The 25,255-nt window shown below is 42.7% G+C and overlaps 1 protein-coding gene across 3 annotated transcripts in view; it reads left to right on the top strand.

Annotated features, from left to right (window-relative positions):
* sema5ba (sema domain, seven thrombospondin repeats (type 1 and type 1-like), transmembrane domain (TM) and short cytoplasmic domain, (semaphorin) 5Ba) overlaps nt 1-25,255 on the top strand; it is an 84,513-nt gene that overhangs the window by 31,149 nt on the left and 28,109 nt on the right. For all 3 annotated transcript variants that reach the window (XM_086051411.1, XM_086051410.1, XM_086051412.1), the window contains exons 3-8: nt 4,161-4,260; nt 4,340-4,385; nt 16,449-16,511; nt 17,360-17,458; nt 18,335-18,548; nt 24,004-24,289. In XM_086051411.1, the coding sequence (XP_085907537.1) occupies nt 4,161-4,260; nt 4,340-4,385; nt 16,449-16,511; nt 17,360-17,458; nt 18,335-18,548; nt 24,004-24,289 (808 nt within the window). The remainder of the gene's footprint in view (nt 1-4,160; nt 4,261-4,339; nt 4,386-16,448; nt 16,512-17,359; nt 17,459-18,334; nt 18,549-24,003; nt 24,290-25,255) is intronic.

Raw genomic sequence — 25,255 nt, 5'->3', positions numbered from 1 at the left:
GGATTTAAATTAGACTGATGGTCGAGCGCCGCCTACAAATGCACCATGAGCACTTTTCCACGCTGTCTCGCCTGGCATCCCATAGCATTATAAATTCATGTTGTTCTTGCTCTGACATACTGGAGAAAATAAATTACAAAATGTACAGTTGAAAATTCCATTTGGTAGAGCAGTGCCTAGATAACATTGAATTACCGTATATGATTTCCCCCCCCAGCTATGGAAAGTCTCTGGGATACCATAGGTTTGTAAATAGTGTTTTCCAACTGCCGTAATACCTTAATCCTTGAACGGTTCCAACATTCCAATTGGAAAGATGCCGCCTAGAACCATGTACGGATATGATCTTTGCCAGCAGCTCCCTCAAATGTCTTGGATATTGTCAGTAAGAAAAGGATAGAGTTCTTGTTATGACAAACACACCAATTTTTGAAAGTTTAAAGACCACTTAATTAAATACTGGAACTATTAGAGTGCCACCTAGGACCGTGTACAGATATGATCTCTACCACTAGTCATTTCAAGTGCTTGAAAGGACTTTAATTGGAAAGCAACAGAGCTCTTTTGCTTACAAAGGACAGCAATCCATGAAAGATTGGCGATCATATAAATGATCCAATTGCTAGAGCGCTGCCTAGAAACCTAAACAGAAAGAAACCTGTCTGCTAGCTATCTCAAGAGTCTTGGATTAAAGATCAAATCAATCGGGTTTCCTGCTCTGATGAAGAACGTATCCTGGAAAGTTTTAAGGTCATTCTCGGAATGGGGTTGCCGAGTTCATCTTTGGGTTGTGGTTCTAGGTGATGCTTTCGCAAACGGATTTTCTCAATCTATTTTCTCATATCGTCGCTGTCATGTGAAAAACACTTATGTCCATTTTTTTCCATGTACTTATTTTTACGTGAATGGTGTTTCCGCGTTACAGACATTGCATTTAATGTGAAAATTATTCTTTTTTTTCCAAAATTGGACGTAAGTGTTTTTCACAGGACAGCGACGATAAGTTGTCAATCAACTTTTAGCATCGCGCTGTAACCGGACAGTGACCAGCAACTCAGGATTTTGTTCTGGAGTCCATTTTATGGTCATGATTCTAGGTGGTGCGTAAAATTCGATGGTGATGCCTTGAAAATAGCAGACTTCGTGTTTTAGTCGTGTTTCCAGGCAGTGCTCGATCAATCATGTGCTTATCAACTTATTTGCTTTTTTTTTTTTTTTTTTTCCTTTGTATTTTTGTGACTCCCAAAGCACCGATTTTGCAGCCAGCCAGTTTGATAGTGAGTAGATAATCTTCACACCTTTTCTTTCCCCGCTGCATGCAACAATATCCTTAAAGACAAAGCCGATCTTTCTCTCGGGATCGAAAGGGAGAAGGTAGCGCTTGCTTTAATGCCACCTTTGGAGAAGAAGTAATCTGGTGAATAACTGCGCACGTCGTCATGCTCGGTTTTCCCCCCAAATCACAGCAAACTCCCGAGAGAATTTGCAGAAACAAACCCGCAATATTTATTTTGCCTCTCTTTTTTCCATTTACGCATATTCCCGCCTGCCGCTCGACTCTTTATTAATCTAATTTGCACTCTGCTCCGTCTCTCCGCGCCGCGAATGCAACAACACTTTGCATCACCTTGCGAACCGAGCGCTCGGGTAATAAAAGCGGGCGGGGGGGGGGGGGGGGACAACAAAGAGCGACACGGCGTTCTTCCGTCCTCAGTCTTGATTACAGAGGGGGCCCTAATCGGAGCTGCCGCGCGAGCGCTTGCGGCCCATCAATCATCCGGCTGGAAAGGCCGCAACGGGACTGGCGCTTTGCACGTAGGAAAGGTGAGGGTGGAGAAGACTCCTCGAGACTGGATTGGAACGAATGACTTGTTGATACCTCCTCACAACTCCCTCATCGACGGCTATCGACGCTAACGCGGCTAATGCCGCCCGTCAATCTAAGTCAACTTTTCATCCCGTTCATGTTTCAATGCCGTGCTTTTCATTTCCGAGCGAGAAGGCGCCGCCGCGGAGGAGCTTTTTTTTTTTTTTTTTAATTTCTTGGGCCGCTTTGAACAATCCCAAAGTCTTTAAAGCCGGCGAGTCGGAGAGGAAATCAATCCCATAAATCCTGGGTTTCATTGCGACGCTCTGAGTTAGCATGCTAAGGCTAAAACGTGGTGCATGTTAGAGCAAAGACAAATGTTTGGATTGTTATCGCTGCGGAGCAACGTGACTTGCATTCTTAAAAGTTTGGAGAACACTTATTTTGGAGAGCGCTGCCTCGAACTATGTGCCAACACAGCCATGCCACCATCTGTCCCGAGTGGCTTGGAACAAATATTGAAAACAAAAATATTGTGGGGTATCTTGCCCCTAACGCTGAAAAATTGTTTAAAAATGTCACTTGGTAGAGCTGCGCCAAGAACCGCCGGCTACCTCAAGTGTCTTGGACATAATTATAAAGTAACTGGGCTGTGGTTCTAACACAAAAAAACTAATCCTTAAAAGTTTGATGATCACTTGATGAAAAATGATACAATTCTCGCTTTGACAAATAACCCGAATCCTTCAAAGACTCTTGGGCGGGGCTAACTGGTAGAGCACCGCCTCGAACCCTCGACCAGCGTGACCTTGTCACCGGCTGGGTGAAAGAGTCCCAATAAAAATCGATCCATGGCTCCAGGCTTCTGATAGCGAACACCCGTGCTTGAAATTTTGATGACAAGTCCAATTGTTAGAGCGCGGCCCAGAAAATGCTTCTTGCCAGGCCTCTAAGTGGTCCAGCCGATGTTTTTTTTTCTGGAAGATCTCTTTTGAAGCTCACATCTCCCGAGTCTTATCTATTTAGTTTCCTCGAGCCGCAGCCGCTATCTTGCCTTCTTTTTCCATTTTCACTTCGGCTGACCGAGACTTTGGAGAGAGAAGAACGAGAGAGACAGGTCGTCGTAAATTAGGAGTGACTCTGGCAGAGCCCGCGAGAGCACAAAAAAAAAAAAAAAAAGGAATGGCGGCGGGGTCACCAAGCTAATCGCCTGGGATCAGCCACAACTGAAAACAGGTCAAAGTCTTTTATTGTGAAACAAGCTGGATGATGTGCTGTTGTTGAAGGTCCACCATGTACAAGCTCGTGACTTTTATTTTGAAAGTTACCACGTAAAGGCCATTGCTTGTGCCTTTTATTCTGAAAGTCACCATGTACAAGCTGTGTGTTAAGATAAGATGGAAATATATCATTGCGTATGACTTTTATTGTGAAAGCCAGATTGTTGCGTGGTTGTGCTTCAGTTTTATTGTGAAAGTCAGCCCGCGTGTAATTGCTTAGCACTTTTATTGTGAAAGTCACCGTATACAAGCTGGGCTTGTTACATTTTTTTAAATTTTCTTTTAAATCTGTAACATTTGCAAAAAAATTTAACGCAACATTTTTCATGGAAGTTGTGCCTTGAATTTTGAAGGGGAAAACTGTATTCCATTTTGAAATGATGCTGTAACATTACAAAATGTTGAATAAGTGATAAGATCTGAGAATGTGTTCTCGATATCGAGCTTTTTGTCAGCGCCACACAAAACAGTGCCGCAAAATAAAAACTTCAAATGGTGGTCGGGATCTGGCAAATAAACGGTGAGGGAAGTGGGAGTTAAATGCGGGGAGGAGGGGGGTGTCTTTACGGTCCCAGCTGTGGGCCGCTTACGAGGAGATTGAACAGGCGGCGGGTATAAAAAAGCTTGTAAGCGGGAGGATAAACGCCAATCATCCTCACCGTAGGAATTCTCAGCAGACGGATGTTTACTGTCTTTTTAAGGAGAACAAGAAGGGGGGCGGGGCCCAGTCATGCTTCCTGTTTGGAGATTAAATACTGTCATTATTTTCTTCTACTGTTCACTGCTTTGTTTGTCTGATGCTATGCTAGTCTCTCTAATGGGACGCTAGGCTAAATTGTTCCCGTTATTCGTCAATTGTCAGCAAAACGGGCGTCTTTCGTGACGGATAGACGGACGGGTCCGTCACATAGGCGGGACGCCCTGCTCTGTATATATTATATACAGCCAAGAGGCATTTGTGGTTGATATAGTTCATGAAATTAGCATTGGAAGTGAAGGAAAATATGAGCTGTCATGCTATGCTAGGCTAGGCTAAGCTAAGCTCTGCTAATAATACTTTGTCTTCCCCTCAGTGCTCAGTCCGTGGATGTCCACATTCTCCTGGGCCGGCGTGCGGGATTTCTCCCAGCTGACGCTTGACCTTGCCAGGAATGAACTCATTGTGGGCGCCAGGTGAAACCTATGCACACACATTAGCACGCACGCACGCACGCACACACGCACGCTCACACACTTTTTCCCACTCTTGCAGGAACTTCCTATTCAGGCTCGACCTCAGCAACATGTCTTTGCTCCAGGTAAGACCACCTTGCTCATAGGCTTGAGTATGTTGTTGGGCGTGTCATTTTATTTTGAAAGTCACCAAAAACAAGACGGTGACGTCGCTGGGTGTTGTGTGGTCGCCTGTGGTCTTTTGAACAAATTGTTTGCCGTATGGTGACATTAGCAACCGCACGGCATGCAAGTTGCATGCGCTAACTTTCACAATAAAAGTGCCCAGAGTGACATTTTGTGTGCTGTCTGGTTTTACTTTTTAAAGTGACTCAGAGGTTAGACGTCAGTCAGATATTTTTAGAAATAATTTCCTGCTCGCTGGCGACACAAAGATGGCGGCGCCAAGGCCACATTATTGCTTTTTGGAAGCTGTTGTCGTGCGTGTGCATGTGTGCGCGTGCATTAGCGAGCGTGCGCGTGTGTGTTTGTGTGTATGTATTTTTGTGTGTGTACGTGTGCAATGTGTACCTGGACATCTGTGAGCGTGTGTATGTGTGTGTAGTTTTTTTTTTTTACATGTTTGTGTGCACTTATGTCAGTTTTTGTGCTTATGTCGTACAGTATGTGTGTGTGTGTCTTGTCTGTTTGTGTGTGTATGTATGCCTTTGCATGTTTTGGTGTTTGCGCTACACGCGTCGCAGGGCGGCATGCCGGGTTACTGAGCCGACCGAGGCCCCCGGGAGCTCAGCTGTCTGCTGCCAGCATTAGCGAGCGGGCGAGCGGAGGCGCTCACTGCACAGCCAATCACAACTAAAACACACACAAATGACAAGAAACACACACGCACTTATTTGCGTGACGTATCAAAAATAAAAGCCGGAGCTTCAAGGGATGGTCTCAACACGCTGTTAGAATTTTATTGCGAGAGTCTGAACAAGTTGGCTGCAGTGTGGTTGCTCATCGTCTTTTCTTGTGATAGGTCACATTGTACTCGCTGGATGCTGTGTGTGATCGCTGGTGACTTTTATTTTGAAAGTCACCATGTGTGGTTGCTTGTACCTTTTATTGTGAAAGTTGACCGTGTGCAAGCTGGATGTTGTGTGGTTGCGAGTGGCTTTTATTATGAAAGGTCACTATGGCACAAGCTGTTGTTTTCTTGCTTTTATTGTGAAAGTCCCCTATGTAGAGTTTGGTTGTTGAAAGTTCACGGGGGGAAAGCCGGATGTTTTGCCGTTAGGCTTGGTGTTGTGTCGTCTCCTTCGACTTTTATTGTGTAAGTTTACTTTTACATGCTGGCAGTTGTGGGGCTGCTCTTCAACATTTATTGTGAAAGTCACTATGATGGATGTTTTGAGACAGGCTGAAGAAACGGGGCTTCGGGCCTGAGTATGTTTTATGGACTTTTATTATGAACGGCTACCTTGTACTAACTGTGGTTTGCGACTTTTTATTGTGAAAGTAAACAGGATATTGTGTTGTTGCTCTTGGACTTTTATTGTGAAAGCTGGATGTTTTGAAGTTGCGCGTACATTGTGGCCTTTACAATAAAAGTCAACACCACATTCAGCTTCTACTTTGTACATGTACTGTACATTATTATTATTATTATTATTATTTTACAATAAAAGTCCCAAAAGCAACCACACAACATCCAGGCTGTAGAGTGGACTTGCACAATAAAAACAAGTGAGCCACCACTTCCAAAATAAAATCAAACTTCAGCCAAACTGTTTATTATTCATAGTTGTTAGCGTCTATTTACACTTTTGACCCCAAAATGTTAGACTAGGAATTGAAACTTTGCAGCTGCAAGCCTAGGAATGAACACAGAAGTCATTTACTATTTTATTATGAAATGCATTTTTCCCATTACAGCAATTGCGAATATTATAAACAGGCTCAGTAATATATACAGTCATCCAGAAAAGGATGCATCGCTCTGCTCCCACTCAGACTTTCCCCGGGCGGCCCACGCCATCCTTTTTTTTTCTGCTCCATCCTTCTGCTTTTTTTTTTTTTTTTTTTTTTTTTCATCAAGCTCCTCTCTGTGTTGCCGCGTGGGATGCGGGCCGGCGCCGCATTTAGTGCCGGATCTGATGCCTGATTGCCGCCCACTCGCGCCGTCCCACCTGCGCCCGCTGACAGAGCGCCCACTCGGTGGGGCCTCTCGCATGACACCCCCCCCCCCCCCACTCGTCCCCGTCACCACTGTCGAACTGCAGGAGGAAGGTGTTGTGGGATGTGTGTGCGTACTGTATAGAAGTGTGTGTACGTGTAGGATGGATGGTTGAAAAAGGAAAAAAAAAAAAAAAAAAAAAATCTCAAGTGTCAGATGGGAGCAAAAGAGGAAAATGAGCTTTTATGCGCTTCTCGTTATTTGCATCTTTGCATAAGCGCTCACATTCATAACCTGACGGGAAGTCATAACAACCATAATAAAAAATTAAAGAAAAAAAAAAACACAACGATAACAACATCTGTTCATCATATTGGATATTATTACTCCGTTGATTTGATTCCCAGTAGCGCACAAGCAGCGAGGATCTCGTCGTAAACAGCTTTTATTAAGCGCACTGGCAGTGTTTTACGTTTTAACAGTCGTACAAGTGGAAAAATAGATGAATCACTATTAATATTGTGACTGATGAAAGGGAGGGAGGTATAGGAAGGCAAGAAAAAGGATGGATGAAGGGAGGTAGAGGAAGGACAAAGGAAAAGAAGAAAGAATTTATGGAAGAAAAGGTGGGAGGGAGGCAAGAAAGATGGCAAAAAAGGAAAGAAACAAGGATGGTCTGAAAAAAGAAAGTTGAAACTAACCCCGGCTAGAAACTTGGCTATAATCTTCTTTGACACCATAATCCTGCCTTGAAACCCTTTTTTAGAACCCGTATCCTTGCCTGATACTACGATAACTTAAGAATTCATCTGGGAAGCTTTTTAAAGCAAATGTGTATGCAGAACTTAGTTTGGATGGATGGACGCTACAGTATAAAATATTTTGGTGTCTACTGCTTTTTAGTAAACCTGCCCGTGCTTGCTTTTGAAGTGGCTAATCTGTGATCCGGTTTGTTTGTTTATGGCGTCTGGAGAGTAAGCGTCCGTCAGATAATCCCAGCGCGGATCATAATACGAAAAAAAAAAAAGAAAAAAAAAGGGATCTGGAATGTCAACACGGATATCTGGAGCTCATCTTGTTTTTCCGTCACGAGTTGCTCGGACCGTGTCGTACGTCAACAGTCCAAGCTCCCAGAATCCCTCAGATGATCGCCGGGATGATAACTTGACATGTTTGTGGTGTTTTGTGTTTGTTTGTCTCAGAGCCACGCTGTCGGTGCAGTCTCAAGCTTGGACGGGTTTTGCCTATTTCCAGTTGTATTTTGAATTTTTGCTCTCGAATAACAAACCTAAATACCAAACCCAATCCCAATCTTAAACCCTACCCTAATAAACTCTACTCCCTAATACCGGTCTAACCCGAACCCTGTCCATAAACCAGACCTCTAGCCTATACCTACATCCTAACCTAAACCCCACAAACCCTAACCATACAACCTACCCTCCTAATATTTCCCCTAACCCAGACCTTTAGTCTTACTTTTGGGTTCAGTGCCAATGGTTTGGGTTAGGATGTATGGGGTTTGGTTAGGACTTAAGAGTTAGGGATAGAATTCTATTGTCGGTTATTTGTATTAGTGGTAATGGAAGTTTGTACACCATAAAGTCTGGAACCAAAGTGCGAAGGACTGGGAACAGGAAACCGTTTCCAAGGTTTACGCTTCACTCTTAAACCGCTAACTCTAACTTTCTTAAAGTCCATGAAATACTTTTTCAAACTTCCACAGCTGTGTGGACAGCCTTTGGGTCTCAATGTGTTTCATCACAACCTCTGGCCTCACTCTCATCCTGGAAACAGGAAGTGGTCCTTGCTCCAACGTCCTTAGCCGCTGGAGGTCTTTGAGAAAATCACAAAACATCGTTGGGAAAATAACTGCAGCTGTTGTTTTAGCTGCTGTGTCTGTGCTCAGAACTCCCTCTGTGCCTGAGGTGGAGGTCTTCAATTCTTTGCATGACATCTTTGTTTGAGGTCCTTTCGTGACGTGTGTTCTTGAAGTCTTTGCTCAAGGTCTTTTTATGAGATTTTTTCTTGACTCATTTCTGGAGGAGAAAAATGTCCCCCAGGGTCTTTGCTCAATGCAGTTGCTCGAGGCCTTCAAACGAGATTTTCCTCTGCGTCTTTGATGTCTTACCACGAGGTAAGCTCACAGTCAAGGTAGCCAGAGATCATTTCTTGAGGACCTCCTCCAGACCTTTCCTGTTAAAACATTTCTCAAAGTCATTGGCTAAGGCTTTTGCTTAAGGGGTTTCCCTGAGTTGTTTCCATTGGGCCTTTGTTTGAGTTCTTCCCCTGAGGTCAATTCTTTCGGTCTTTCCATCACATCTCTCTGTCAGGTCTTTGCTTGCTTTCTGTTTGCGGTCTTTCATCGAAGTATTTGCTCGAGGTTTTCTGCGAAGTCTTTTCTAGAAGTATGTTGAGCTCATTTCCAAGGAAATCCTTGCGGTCTCCTCGGCATTTTCTTCAAAGTCTTTGATTCAGGTCCGCACCGCAGGCTTTACCCTGAGGCCTTCTGCTGTGGTGTTTGCTTGATTTCGTTCTCCAGGTTCTTTCTCTTCACTCTCACCCTTGAAAACATTCCTCAAGGTTTCTGCTAAGTCTTTTCCTGAGGTCTCTTTCCTTGAGGTCTTTCTATGAAATCTTTGCTATAGGTCTTTCCCCAAATTGTTCCTACAGGGTCTTTGCTTTAGATTTTACCTGAGGTCTTCGCATAAGGTCTTCCCTTGATTTTTTTTTTTCCCCCTAAGGTCGTTCCTTTAAGTTTGTCCATGGAATCATTGCGTGAGAGAATTTATTGAGGACCTCCTTAACCTTTCCCTTTAAAATATTCATCAAGGTGTTTCAGCATGATCTTTTCTTCAAGTCCACCATGAAGTCTTTCCTTCGAGCCTATCCTCATTTCTTGAGGTCGCTCAATCAAGTCTTTCCATCGGGTGTTTATTTGAGCTCATTTCTTTAGGACATTCTCGATCTGTAAAACTTTCCTCAAGGTGGTTTTCTAAGATCCTTTATTTGAGTTCTTGCCTTGGGATGTTTCCCTGATGTCTTTCCTGGTGGACCTGATGTCGGGTTCTATCCGTGTGCACAAGGAACTGCAGCTTGCAGTCAGTCAGTCAGTCAGTCGTGAAGTCCAGAGAGGTTTTGTGGAGGGAAAAAAGGCACTTGAAAGCTGGAAGCAGAGTGTCTCTGGCAGCTTGGCAACTGATTTCATTCACACCCTTGCGCCTCAATTTGTCGGTAGATTTAATTATTGATACGTCCTCTGAGGGGATGGAAGAATGTCATGTATAATGTGAGTGGCGTACATTAGTGCTGAAATGATCCACGTCCCTTATACGTGTGCCGACCGAGATAAGGCCGGGGGAAGCTGATTTTTTTTCTCTCTCTCTTTCGACTCCAGACTGATGCTATTTACATTATGCGCGAGGAAGCGGCGGTTGGCGCGTCAAATCAAATGTCGCTGACTGACCTTTGAGACGATGGCGCTCGCCAATTCGCCAAAATGGGGATGGGGAATGTAAAATTGAATTGTATTTTTTGGGGGTTTTTTTAAGACTGATTCCAAATTGAGGGCAGGCATCAATGCCGGGGATCTTATTCGCTCTGCTTTAAATAATGACTTTTGATTTCAAATATAATAATTGAGGAAAAATATAGATGGCAATATGGAGAAAACTCAACATTTTGCTCCATTCTAAAGGAACCATTAAGCTTCTATAACAGTATTTACAATATTCTAATATTAGATAATGGATTCTTTTTTATAGTAAGTGTAGATAGTTTTGCAATGAAATAACAAAAGCTAGTATTTATGCATGTATTTAAAATATGTTTTTAATTTTTATTTAAATGATTATTCCTACTATTATTATTAATAATCATAATCAATAATTGTAATTTGGGGGTTATAATTTTTCTAGTTTAGTAGGTGGTTAGTTGGTTGTCTGGTTGATTATTTTTTTGTTGAGTCAATGAGCCAGTCAGTCAGTCAGTTAGTTGGTAAGTTAGGTCATTTTAGTCAGACAGTTTGTGAATCAACTTGTTTGTTTGTTGGTTATGAGGATTATGCAATAACAGCATTTTTATCAAGAGTTTATCAAGGGACTTTGAGCGGATGGCATGAGATGATGTACCTACCCAATGAAGTTTGCAGCGGTGGTACAATACAGTACGGTGCAGTACAGTACAGCGCTCCCACAGTTTAGGCGGAGGAGGAGGATGAGGATGAGGAGGAGGAGGTCCCCCGCCGGGCCAGACATTGAGTGGGAGGCAGCAGAGCGAGCCGTCTCACGCTGGGCTCCTCTCTTCACCTCTGCGCTACTACTTCCTGTCGTCAGGTGGGAGCGCCGCTTCCCGCCGGGGAACTGGAAAGACACACTTTCCCGCACCACTGCTTCTCCTACACAATTGCTGCTTTTAGATTTCCAGTCTCTTTAGCAGACATTTGCTCCAGGTTTGCATCAGCGACTGTAGTTTGGCAAAAAGTTATGAATATATATTCATGATATCATCATAGGACCTTTTCACGGAAAAGTAATCGATTTCAGGCTAAAATAGACAGAATGACTTAAGCATGTTAGCTTGGAGTCAAGCTACTTTTGCTCGCTCCTTCAAAATCAACGCTATCCTCGCTGTGACATAAAACAACAATTCCTGATTAGTTATAGTTTTTTAGTCTGTTGGTCAGCTAGTTAGCTAGTTGGTTCATTCATTGGTTATTTGGTCGGTTGATTACTTTTTCAGTTGCTTGGATGGTTTGAAGGTGAGTTAGTTTGTCACATTGGTTGATTACTATGTGGGTTATTTGGACAATTGATTCATTAGTTTGTCTGTAAATTAGTATGTTGGTTAATTAATCTCTTAGTTGGTCAATTTATCGGTTAAATTGTTTGTTTTTCGGTTGGTTGGTTGGTCAGTTAATTAGTATTTTTCTAAAGTAGTTAGTTGGTTGGTTGGTCGGTCAGTCAGCTTGCTGATCAGTCCATCAGTTGTTGGTTGGTTGGTCGCTTAGGTTAGTTGTTGGTCAATTGATTGGTCGATTGGTCAGTTGGATGAGCAGTGGTTTAGTTGGTCGGTCAGCAAGTTAGTAGGTTGGTTGTTCGTGTGTTGATTGGTTAGTTGATTCATTGATTGATCAGTTGGTTTGTTGGTCAGTCAGTTGGTTAGTTAGTTGGGTCGTGTATACACTCGGTCGGTCGATTGATAATGTATGTTTGCCTGTAGTTGTTTGGTAGGCTAGTTATTTGTGGTTGGTTAGTCAATTGTGTAGTTAGTCAGTTTGGTTGGTTGCTGTTGGGTTGATTAGTCAGGCGATTAGTCATTTAGTTAGTTAATCGCTTGTTTCATTAGGGTTGTTTGTTAGTCCATTCATTATTATATATGGTCAGTCCCTTTGTCGTTTAGCTAGTTTTATTAGTTAGTTGGTTCTTGAGTTACAACATAACCGATCCCTTTAAAAGATATTCAAGGCTTTTTGTATGGGCTAAAGATTAAAGGAATGAAATTAGTGCTTGTATTTCCACCAAATGTGCGGGGCCAACCAATCATCCCTTTATGTGAGCACCTATCAATCAAGAGCATGGCCCCGCCCCCTCCCTTGGCGGTCAATCGCTGTGACTTGCTGACACCAAAATAAAAACAACCGACTCTTCTTGACAGCCCCTGACAGCCTGATGGGATGACGTCATGGCCAACACACACACGCACGAATATACACACACACACACACACACACAAAGAAGCCGTCGGATGCCTGTGCCATGAATCACTGCTTGGGGCATTGCCATTTTTTCAGCCTCGTCTCCAAGGATCCCTGTCGGCTTAACCCTCTGACCTTCACCACAAATATCCCCCTGAACAGCCCCCCTCAAAACACATATTCACACACACACACACATACACAGCCCATCTCTATCCAGCTCGTCCTCGCTGCGCTGGAACAAAGCCAAAAGCCCTCGACACCCTTTTTTTCCTCCTCCCTGCGAGCCAAAGCCTGAATGAGTGCAATCATCAATGCAATCTGGGAAATGAGCGGCCGGGAGTGCAGGTCGCTTTGCACAAGAAATACAGCGACCCGTCTCAAAGCCAATAAGAGAGATTTTGGTTGGGTTTGTTGTTGTTGTTTGTTTTTTTTGTTTTTTTAGCTCCACTCAAACGTGAATAAAGCTTGTTTGGCCTTGAATTAAAAAAAAAAAAAAGAGTCAATTACAATACTTGTTGAAACAACACAGACATTTACAGGGAATACAAAGTAGATTAACCATCATCTGTTTTTGTTAGATCAAGTAGTAGATTAGTTAGTTGATCAGCAAGATGGTTAGTTAGGTTAGTCAGTCAGTTAGTTAAATGTGTTTGGTTGCTTTGCTCATTGGTCATCTTGGTTGTTTACTTATTTGGGTGGTTGGTTAGTCAGTCAATTAGTTGGCTGGCTTGTAAGACGGTTATTTGATCAGTTTGATCGTTCCTTAATTTGTTAGTCGTTATCCTCATCGTCATTGTGTCCGTTAGTCGGTTAGTCAAATGGATTGTATGTTTGTTGTTCAGTTTGTCGGTCAGTCAGTTAATCGGTCAATTAGTCAGTTGGTTAGACGTTTGGTTGCTTCCTTAGTCAGTCTGGTTAGTCGGTTGCTTAGTTGTTTAGCTTGTTGTTTGGTTCATTAGTCAGCTAGTGGGTTGGCTATTCAGACAAATAGTTGACTAGTTCATCGGTTAGTTTGTCAGTTTTACAGTTTCTTACAGTTAGTTAGCTATCTGGTTGAGTTGAGCAATTATCTATTACATTACACAGCTATATCTATCTGTATCTGCATATACATCATTTAATTTGATACATTATGTCATATTTAGAAAACAATGGAAGATATGTACCAGTGTCTAGCAGCATCTATTTCTATTGTTTTTGCCCATGCCCTTATGGAGAGATAGAGAAAGGAAGAGTAGAGAAGAAGAAAAAAAAATAAACACTTCTTTCTTTTTTATTCTTAGTGTTTCACATGTGCGCAGGTGAGCAGGCAGTGCAGCGTGTATGTAGTGTGTATTGTGTATTGTCCTCTCCGGCGCGCACGCATGAATATTAAAAAGTGTGATTTCCTGGCGGCCGCACAATAAGGCTTATAATTGAGCGTGCGCTGTCCTCGGCGTGCCACATTCCGCACAATTAAAGGCAGCTCTGCTTCCCCGCCACCACATTTGACTTTTATTTGCTGCTTCTTCCACCGCCACATTTTGATTGCGTGCGCTCCGAGCCCGAGACGTGTGCTGGAGCTCATTTCCATCCATTAGGCAGACCAACAAGCTAACCTGACAGCGCATTCGTCCCATTTTCGCCAGCCGCCGCACATGAAACCGCCCGCAGCCATTTGCATAAAACACAATCGGCGGCGGCCGGGGAACAATGGCGGCGGGGGTGTCAGACCGCGCTAATCAAGGCTTAGACCACATGTGGCGCCGCACTGATAAGGACAACATTACCACTCAGTCACTAACAGGTCTTACCACTCATCACCGGTTGCTAGCCGTCATTACGAATCAGTGCACGTCACTATCGATCCTTACCAGTTACTATCTATCGTTACCTGTCAATATCAAACATTATGAGTCACTACTGAATTTACTAGTTACTGACGATTATTACCAGTCACAACCTGACCTTTTCAGTCACTAACAGTCCTTTAACAATCACCATCAGTCACTACGAGTCATTACCAGTCAGTGCGAGTGACTACCAGACATTGTCGGTACCAGAGATTACTCGCAAACAGTACCGCACACTACCAATCATTACCAATCGGTGCCAGCCACTACTAGTCATCCCCAGCGGGTTTGTTAGCTGGTTACTCACTTGCTTAGTTAGTTTGTTGGTTGATTGGTTCATTGTCCAATCCACTAAAAATAATTGATTTTTAGCTAGTTGGTTGGGTGATTGTTTGGCTAATTCGTCAGTTGACAAGTAAGTTGGTTGGTTGGTTAGTTCTTTGATTAGGTAGCTTGTGAGTTGACTCGGATGGATTACAACGCCATGGTTTGCAATCATTGCAGTTAAATGGGTAGCTTGGTTATGGTTGGTCAAATTGTTAGCTTGTTCGTCACTTGTTTAGTTGTCAGATGTTTGTCGGTATAGTTAGCCAGTTTGTTAGTTGGTTTGTTGCTTCATTGGTCATTTACAGTGAGTCAGTTTTAGTTCGTCGTTTGGTTGGCTGGTCGCTGGTTAGTTTGTCAGTTGGTTGGTTAGTCATTTGATTTTTTGGTAGGTCAGCTTGTTTGTGTGGTAGTTGGTTAGCGTGTTAGTTTTTTTGGGGGGGGGGATAAGGTGGTTGGTTGTCAGGTGTTTTCTTGTTTGTGTGGTTAATTTGTCACTTTGGTTTGCCGACTGGTTGGCTAGTCAGTTAGGTGGTTAGGTTCTTTGTTTGGAATTTTAGTTAGTTGCAAAGTTAGTTGTTTAGGTCGTCAGTCAGTCAGTTAAAGAACACAACCGTTTTTGGTCCAGATATCAGGTGAAGGGAGAACAATCTTGCGAATGCTGAGTAAAACGTGCTTGCTGTGTGAATTCGGGTTCTTATTGTTGTTGAGTTGTCGTACAAAATGATAATGAAATTTAATGCTAACTTTGTTTAAGGATGTGTGTGTGTGTGTACGTTGGCGTGGTGATGAATGGCTCCAAGAATGGAATAAATCATTATAACGGCGACTAATTAGCGTATGCTTGATGTTCTGGGATTATAGATCCCAGTCGGAGAGAAAAAAAAAGAGTGGTCGCCAGATTAAAGTGCGAACGTTGTGTCACCTGGCAAGTCTCTTAAGATCCAATTAAAAGTGTGTGGAAGCGCCATTAAAAAAAAGAAATGTGTGAAAACAAGGCAAGTCCAAAGAAGATTTTCCCAGCTGAGCCCCCCTCGGGCGCACCCCGCCGTAACAACCTCACCGTAACCACCCCGTAAAACCATCTTGCTGAGTGTTTGTGACCACGCAGTGCGTCAACACATCTGCTTCATTTTAATTAAAGACAAAGACAGATTTGTACACTAATTTTCCCATGTCGCTGTTCCGTAATAAAAGGTACAGACGCAAATCGCCGGCTCAAGTCTCCCTGACAATTTCTTGCCTAGCGATGTAGAATCAGAGGCGGGATGACGGCTGCGTGAAAGGCAGTGGCAGAAAAGCAGCAGTATGAACTTTGAAAGCTGTTATTTCCAACGTTGTGTCGAAAGCAATTTCATGCCGTCTTCCAGCTATTTTAGTCAGTTGGTCAGTCACTTAGTTATAGTTAGGGAGCTGGTCAGTCCGTCAAGTTAGTTAGTGAGCTGGTTTGTTTGTGCATGTAGTTTCTAAGTGGGTTTGGAAAGTTGTGCTAACAGCAATTGACAGTGTATGACGACTATTTTCGTCAGTTGGTTTAGATTACTTCTATTTAGGTGCTGTTGTCGGTTAGCCAGTTTGTAAACGAGTTTGTTTGTGTGTCATACGTTTCATTTGTTTGCTGGTTGTTTTAGTTTAGTTCGCCAGTTGGTTCCTGTTAGTTAGGTGGATGGTTAATCACATGGTTGGTTGGTTAGTTTGTCAGACAGTTATGTGGTCGGTTAGTTAGTTAGCCTGTTAGTTTTTGAGTTAGGTGGTTGGTTATTTGGCTAGTTAGTTAATTGGCTGCTTCAGTAGTTGGTTAGTTTGTCAGGCAGTCTGTCTGTTGCTTTGTAAATGAGGTATCCAGTTCCACTCAGCGGAACAACCCACTTTAAGAAGCAGCTTACGCTCAGCAAATTCTCAACAAAAAAAAGAAAAACCTTCCCACTCATAATCCTTTGTCAACAATTGTGATGCTAACGCTAATGCTAATCCAGCTTTGTGCTCAATCGGGTTCAAGTGCTGTTGTCTTTGTCGTGTCATATTTCTGGTGGGCTGCCTGATTGGACAAGATTGACACACTAATGCAAATGTTGATCAATCGACCAGCCAGCGCTGTCGTTGAAGAGCGTCTGCGATTGTGCTGTCTGATTGGCCGTCGGCATCTGACCCTCTTCTCTCCCCTCTGGTTTCCTAGGCGACGGAATGGGCGCCCGATGACGAGACCAGGAGGTCCTGTCAGAGCAAAGGCAAGACGGAGGTAAGGTGAAAAACTTCCAGTCACCTTTTGAGGTCAGGTGGGGTTGTTTTTCCTGCAACGGAAACGGTAATGCACCGAGCACTTCACAATTGTGAAAATAACCAATCGCTGCCCGTTTTTCTTCGGAATCCTTCTGCTCGCTACAAAGCGCCGTGGCAAATCCTAATTTGTAACCCGAGCGTGGTCTTGAAATCTTCACTTAAAAGCCTCACCCGAGTTTTAAACCCTTGTTCGAAAGCCGTGTCTTTGAAACCCCGAGCCTCGCTCGAAACCCTAAAGCTGACTAGACTACCGACCCTGTCTTGGAATCATATTTTTTACATCAAAGACCCCGAACAAAAAGAGGAGCTGTTGATGTCAACAGCTACGGTGTAATTCTCTGGAAAATCAACTTTCTCTCATCATCGCCACCACTATTAGCTCGTCTGATTTCGACTAGTTTTGCACTGATTGCAGCCTTGTTCTCACACGCACACACAGACCCATGTACAAAGGCGCCCAATCAATCCCTCGGTGAAAGTAGCTGCCTGGCATCATGTCTCGTCTTTGTCGTAGCACAAAGGACTACAAATGACATCATTTACACACACAAACACACACACACACTGGGAGATTTACCATGAGACAAACAGGCAATGGCCTCGGGCCCCCCGAGATTTCCAGGTAACCCCAAAACGTCTCATCAAAACAAATTTTCTTTGATTAAATGCAAGTCACATGCAAAGAAAATTGATAAAAATCCTCCAAACGGATTTGAAGGATTTCATCGTGCTCAGGAAACTTTCGAGTCGATGATAAAAGACACAATGAGTACGTAGCGTTTGTGTCGTGTCGCCTTTTTTGTGCAGGTAGAGTGTCAGAACTACATCCGAGTGCTGCTGGTGAACAAGAGCCAAGTGATGACTTGCGGCACCAATGCCTTCCAGCCACTCTGCACCACCAGAGAGGTACTCGGCAACAACTTTGTAGAAAACTCCCATGACAATAAGAAACACGCACCTGGTAGTTTCACTCTTTTTTTTTTTTTTTTTTTCATACTAGAAAGTCACAGACTTGTCATAATAAAGTCGTAATTCTGAAATTAAAGTCGTAATTAATAAAAAATGAAAAATCATCTGTAACTGTGACAGTCAAAAAATAAAATCTTATTTTTGATTAAAAAAGTTCAAATTGTAGCAATAAAGTTGACATTTTGGGGGAGGGGGATATGTCATTTTACAAAATCAGTCAAGGTACCCCTGTAAAATTATATTTTTCTCTTTTTAAGCAATATTGCCAGAAAAAAAAAAAACTTTTGTGTGAAAAAGTTGACAAAAATATTGTCATTCACTTTTTGTGTAGTGTAATGTTACATACGTACGTATTCCGTACTTTTTGAAAAACAGCTAGCCTTGCTTGCGTCAATTATTGCAATTGCAATTTAAGAGGCAATCATTTTTCCCAAATCCTCTTCAAATGTATTTTTTCACAAACACTAAATGAACTTAGTAAACACTACGACGTGCAGCACATTAAGCGTTCAATAAGAAAACGTCACAAAATCATACTAAACAAGTGTGGGATAAAGTCAGTCGAAAATCCGATTACAACAAAACTTGTTTGCACCGATCCACGTATTAATGACAAGACAGCTCATAAGAATTTTTCCCAAAGGATTTCTCGCTACCAACCAAAATCACTTGACGCCTTCTTTACATCAATAGCATTGCGCTGCCCAAAAATATTCCTTTGACGCATTCCATCCCATCAATTCCATTCTGCTACGTTGTGATTTCCGTTTGAATTGGATTCATCGTGGCGCCTCGGCCACTCCGCCGTTGCAGGTGGGCAACGTGAGCAAGGTGTTGGAGCGCGTGAACGGCGTGGCCCGCTGCCCGTACGACCCTCGCCACAACTCCACGGCCGTGTTGACGGAGCGCGGGGAACTCTACGCCGCCACCGTCATCGACTTCTCCGGACGCGACCCCGTCATCTACCGCAGCCTGGGGGGGATGCCGCCGCTGCGCACGGCGCAGTACAACTCCAAGTGGCTCAACGGTAAACCCGATTGCTTTTGCCGCCCGATCGTATCGGTCGTCTCTGTTTGTGTTGGGGCGCGTTGAAAGTTGAGCCGACAAGTAAGAATCATTTGTTGCGGGGACGAGGAGGGAAGCGGAGATGAGAGTGAGGAAGCGCGAACCGCCGGAGACGTGTCGGGATGTTCGGCGAGGGAGCGCGGACTGACGATCAGTGAGCATTGTCGTTATCCTTCACGGCCGGGGGGGGGGGGGGGCTGGCAGCATACACACCTGACTACACCTGCACACACAGTGCATCACACGCAAACGTTATGTTAACGTTAAGTATTGGGTTGTTAAATTAGCCAGGCTATGTGTAGACAAGGCCATACGCGCACACCTCACTACGCTCAAACACACGCTCGCGCGCGCGCACGCACTCACACACACACACACACACACACACACACACACACACAGGCTGTCAGTGTTACAGAATTGCCTTTCCACTGGATCGGAAGGTGAGAATGAAAATCTCATTTCCAGTGTTAAGCCGCCGCACTGGTTCAGATGGCGCCAAGCGGGGGGGTTGGGGGGGGATAAAGGTGGGGGCTGGATCCAATCAATCTGTTCCCTCGCGGGATTGGTCGTCAGCCAGGTGCTGACCAACTCTCTCACGTCATGTTGGAATCGCACAAAGTGATAACTACTCGACACAGGAACCACTCATTCAATGTGTTTTTTTTGTTGTTGTTGTTTTTAATTTAGCCCCTAAAGCCAGTTTTCCTTGGCATAATCAAATTAGTAGACCCACAAAAAATGTTGTTGCAGTGTGAAGGTGCCATTTCTGGGTGATTTTTTTGTTGTTGTTGTCGTAATTTCCAGCGGTCCTTCAAAGATGAAGCACTCCTCGATTTTTTGGGGGGTCAGAAATTTGAAGCACGTATACTAGACAAGGAGATAAGGATTAGATAAATTGTGAAGGATTTAAGTTTTAATCACTGCGTGAGGGTGGAACATGGCAGTAAGATTTGATGACTCGCCATAAAAGACAAAACTAATAACTCAACAATATTTTTGGGAGGGAAATTAACCCCTTGACGTCAGTCTGATTTAGCAATATGAGTTTTGGTAAAAAAAAAAAAGTCTCAAGAAGCTGTGCGTTAAAAGACACAGGGAGTTGGCCGTTTTTGTTTGAAGCAGCCATTTTAGGTTCATTTTGATCATTTCAAGGGTTTCTTTAGATTTAAAAAAAAAAAAAAAATTAGGCCCGGAACCTAGTTTCATTCAGCAACATGAAACTTGGTCAGCTTGTCTATCATAACTAGACCCACAAAAAAGTCTCAAGAAGCTATGCCTTAAAAGACATTTTGGTTTGAAGCAGCCATTTTATCTTCAGTGTATCATTTCAAGTCAACCTTTGAATATTCACGCCCCAACGCCAGTTTCACTTCGCAACATGACATTTGGTCGTCTTGTCTGTCGTGAGTAGAGCCACAAAAATGTCTCAAGAAGAAAAGCATGGCAAGTCTGACATTGTGCTTTGAATCTGCCAATTTAAAATCATCCCCCAAATTCAGTTTCATTAGTGGCATGAAATTTTGTCTTCAAGTCTATCATGAGTAGACCCACAAAAAAAGTCTCAAGAAGTCATGGCCCCAAAAACACAGGAAGTTTGCCATCTAGCTTTGAAGCAACCACTTTAAGGTCCTTTTGGTCACTTCCAGGCATCCGACAAAGACAAACTACTTGTAGAGATTTTGTCTGATTGCTACCAAATCCCCGAAAGTCACTTAAGTTACCCAGAGCCGCATCCATCACGTCCACAAAACGGGAGCCCACCACCGTCACCTCCTCCGCCTCGTTGTTTACGACGTCCCCGTCGCCGCTCTCCCCTATCCCGCTTTATGGATGATGGTGCATTTGCGAAAATTACACTTTATGACTCCTCTGTGTTTACGCGAGATGCTAGGCGGCGATATCGCTTCCAACTAATGCAAGCAAACACCGTCGAATCTTTTCTCTGCTCATTATTTCTTCACACCAGCAGCTTGCCGCCCGGACGAAAAGAAAAAGTTGACTGAAAGAAAAAAAAAAAAAAAAAAAATGGAAAAGGTGATGGCTTCCTTTGAATGTCACCTGTGGCGAAATGGAGGCGGGGTATGCAAATGAGCAGAGGACAGCGATTCCCGGGGGATTAACGTCCTCGCGGGTTTTCAAATGTCATTTTAGCACAGAGTAAATTGTGCTCACCTTTCAGGACACTGCGGAAATTTCTGTTTCACTCGATCGACTGCAGTCTGAAGACTCAATTAGTCGAGTGAAGACAATTAACGGTCTTTGATGAAGCTAATGATTCTGTTTGTGTTTGTAAAAGATCAGCGTGAGATCATGCATTTATGCATTCTTTTCTTCCACTGACATTGACGACAATTGACGGTTGAGTGAACATCTAGGCCAAATGCTCAAAAGGAAGAACTGAATGTTTTTGTAAACATCAAAGAGGATTTAGTCATCAAGGAACTTTCCATTCATGTTTCATAGACACTGAGAAATATTTCTTCAATGTGTTGTGACTTTGGGATTTTCCTGTCCGGGATTGCCAAAGACAGCCACTAATGTGCCTATTTTATTAAACATTAAAGACATCAATGAACCTTATGTAGTTTGTAAAGTTCAGAGCGTTTGGTCGTCAATGACACCACTGTAGTTTTTGTACACGTCAAAGACATTTAAATCATCACTTAATCTGACGTGTTGTAGGTATCAAAGACACATATGTAGTCATCAAAGAATCTAAAGTCATCAATGAATGTAACAAGGTTTTGGTCTAAAATTAACATACGCGCTGGACAAAACATCAAAGACTAATATCGTCCTTACTGACCCTAATGGAAACATCAAAGACAATTTAGTCTTCAATTAACTCATCGTATGTGCCTTTGTAAACATCAAATAAAATGCAGTCTTCAAATAACAGACCATTTAGTCTTCAATGACCCTTGTTCATCTTTGTAAATGCCAGACTATGTGTTTTTATTTAACCTAATGTGTTTTTGAGAATATGACAACGGAAACTTTTCAGTGAACCTAACAAACGTATTTTGGACATTTCGAGGACAATTCAGTCTTTAATTTGATGAACGTGTTTTTGTAAACATCAAACACAATTGGGTCTTCAAAGGACCCTGACGTACGTGTTTTTGAAAAAAATCACAAGACAAATTAGCCGTTGAAACATCAAAGACACTAGTATTCAGTCACAATATTGTGTGTTAATGTAAACATCATTGTTTAACTTAATCTTCCTAATGTACTAATGTAGGTTTTTGTAAAAAAAAAAAAAAAATCAAAGACGTGCGTTTTCAATGAGACAAATGTCTTTTTGTTAACACCAAAGACACTCAGTCTTCAGTTATGCTATTTAATGTGTTTTTGTAAGCATCAAATCATTTTGTCTTCATGGATGACATGACAATAGATCCAAACCCGAACCTTGTTTCTGCAAAGCGGCACTGCTCACCACTTTTCCACCGTGCGTCATCCACTGTGATTGGCCGTGAATCAGGTGTCGGTGTCCGTAAAGCACCACACACGCGTTGGGTTAAACACAAGGCGCTGCATGGATTTGCCATCAAAACATCGCGCCCGTTTATCACCTGCCATTTTTCATCTTCTCTCGTTTACACCTTTGGCACTTTTAATACACGCAATAATAGCCCGGGTGTGGGGTCACCGGCGGGAAAGCCCACTGCACCTGAATGCATCACTGCTGCAGGACCCAAAGGGGGGGGGAAGATGAATGTTGCAAATATCGCCGCTCTCCTTTCTTCGCCTTTTACGACCACGCACAAACACACCCAGTACTCATGTTTTTTTTTTTTGGTGTTTTTTTGATGTGTTTTTTGTTTTTTCTACCACTGCACCTAAATGCCTCACGTCTTTATGTATCCAAACGTTTGGGAATGTATTTTTTACAACACCACCTCAATGCATCATGCCTAGACAAACGCTGAATACATCGCATCGGAGTGTGTCATTTTTTTACCACAGTGTCTGAACGCATCACATCTAGACAACATCTTTTTTACAACTGCACCTGAATACATCCCATCTAGAGAACGCCTTTTTCTCCTTATGACAGCACCCAAAATCTCAAGAATAGCCCAAACCCTTGAACACACCACTACTAGGGTGTCTATTTTTTTAACCGCTCCCGAATGCATCACCTCTAGAGTGTCGTTGTTTTTTTGTTTTGACTGTTCTTGAATGCATCACGTCTAGAGCTCCTTTATGCACCTCGACATGTCACTTTTCAAGAAACTCTTTCCTTACGACCGTGCCTGAATGCATCACATCTTTTTTTTACGACGCTGGCCAAATGTAAATGTCATTTAATTTTTATGAGTGTGCCTAAACGATTCATAACTCATAACTGCGCCCAACTGATCACATTGCATATAGAGCGTTTCTTTTTACGACCGCTCCTGAACGCATTGTATCTAGATTGGTCTTCGGATGCATAACGTCTACAGTGAAAGCCTCCCGTTTGGAGAGCATCTTTTTTACGACTTTACCCGAATGCATCATATCTAGAAAGCCTTTTTTATGACATCTCCCTAACATAAATGTCTTTTTTTTTACAGTTACGCATGAATGCACCATCTCTATACCGTAGTTGTTGTTTTTTCTTTTTACGACTGCACCGCTTAGAACGTTTTTTTTTTTTTTTTTTTACAACCATGGCTGAATTGATTACATCTAGAGCTTGTTTTTTTACAATGCATCACATCCAGAGAACTCTTTTTTTTTCACAACTACACTTGAACGCATCACACTTTGAGAGCATGTTTTTAACAACTGCGCCTAACATTGACCAAATTTAAGTGTGATTTTTATGAGTGTGCAATAAGGCACCATTCCTCAAGTTTTTTCTTTTAAACAGCTGTACTATTTAGAATGCCTTTTTTACAACTGCACCAAACGTAACAGTTTTTCAACTGTGCCGAAACAAAAATGATCGAAAATTACTAAAACTAGAATTGAAAAAAAAAAATCGCAAATGGAAATATCGTTTCAATAAATATGAAATATCGTTTTTTAAAAATTGCTAACTATGTTTTATGTTACTAATTATAGTGAAAATGCATTTTTTGGCAGTTAATTTGGGGCTTTTAATCTTTCTATCCATCCAGCCATCAATTTTTTTCTTAAATCTTGCACATAAGAAATATCCTGTGTTTAAAAAACTAAAACTAATACTAAAACTAATAAACACTAAATGAAGAATTTTCAACAAAAAAAAAAATATAAGGACTTTGAAAACGAATCAAAACTGACTGAATTCTAAATGAAATAAAAATGAACTATAATGAAAAATTCCAAACTATTATAACCCTCTTCTGAACACATTTTCAGATTTTTTATTTATTTATTTATTTTTTTCCCCCAGCCGTTATGACCCTCCTTTCCTTTCCCTCCTTTTCTCCGGGCAGAGCCGCACTTCATCTCTGCGTACGACATGGGCCTGTTCACCTTGTTCTTCCTGCGGGAGAACGCGGTGGAGCACGACTGCGGCAAGACGGTGTACTCGCGGGTGGCGCGCGTGTGCAAGAACGACATCGGCGGCCGCTTCCTGCTGGAGGACACGTGGACCACCTTCATGAAGGCCCGCCTCAACTGCTCGCGCTCGGGCGAGATCCCCTTCTACTACAACCAGCTGCAGAGCACCTTCCACCTGCCCGAGCAGGACCTCATCTACGCCATCTTCACCACCAATGTGTGAGTGACAACAAAAATAACACAATGACCAAACGCTTGGTAATTGCTGCCTGATGAAAGACAAACCTACTGTGGTCATAGGAATGACTTGAATCCGACCAACGTAATCGTAAAAATCTGGCATTGATTTGGAATATTGGTTCAACAAAATTCTTTTTCAAAAAACAAACTCATGAAACAGGCCTGGGCACGAATGACGATAAAGAAAAAATGTAATTAAGATTATTCGACCATATGGCGTGTTCAACCAAGGTGTGTCCTCTAATTAGCATCACAGGTAGCTCCGATTATGTATGTCAGTCAGTCGGCCTATTTCAAGGCTGACAAATAGTCACTGTGCTGTTTGGTGACATGGCGTGTACAACACTTAACATGGACCAGAGGAAGCAAAGGAGGGAGTTGTCTCGTGAGATTAGAAAGAAAATGATAGACAATCAAGTTAAAGGTTATAAGACCATCTCCAAGCAGATTGATGTTCCAATCGCTCCATGTCTTCTTAGCTACAAGTACCGCAATGCCCTACCACAGCTGCTGCACATTGAACACATCATAACATGTCTTTAAGCATGAACACATTGGATTCAGAAGTCTTTTTTTTTTTTTTAAAGCAGCACTGGGCAAGAATTCGACCTTCATAAAATTGTTTCACAACTCTTTTGATGAAACATTGACTTACAATTAGTTGAATGGGACTTTTGTCATGCCCTGGGACAGTCTGTATCGTTTTTACTGCCACCAAGCAACTTTGAGGAGGATGGGAGCAACCCTGGCACACCAAAATCAAACCATCTTTCACAGAGCCACCGGGTGTAGAAATAGGGCGCGTGGGAAATGTGGTTGACGGCTTCACGCGAATGCATCACATTTACCGGATATATTTTGTACGACTGCCAACAAACAAATCACATCAGTTTATGTTACGAGTGTGCTTACAACATATTAATTAGAGAACAGCTTATCTAGAGA

This window comes from Filicampus tigris, chromosome 14 (genome assembly GCF_054856515.1).
Source record: "Filicampus tigris isolate MCC_2025a chromosome 14, RoL_Ftig_1.0, whole genome shotgun sequence".
In the NCBI taxonomy this organism is placed as follows: Eukaryota; Metazoa; Chordata; class Actinopteri; order Syngnathiformes; family Syngnathidae; genus Filicampus; species Filicampus tigris.
The sequence above is the reverse complement of the archived record's forward strand: the minus strand, read 5'-3'. Positions and strand labels throughout refer to the sequence as shown.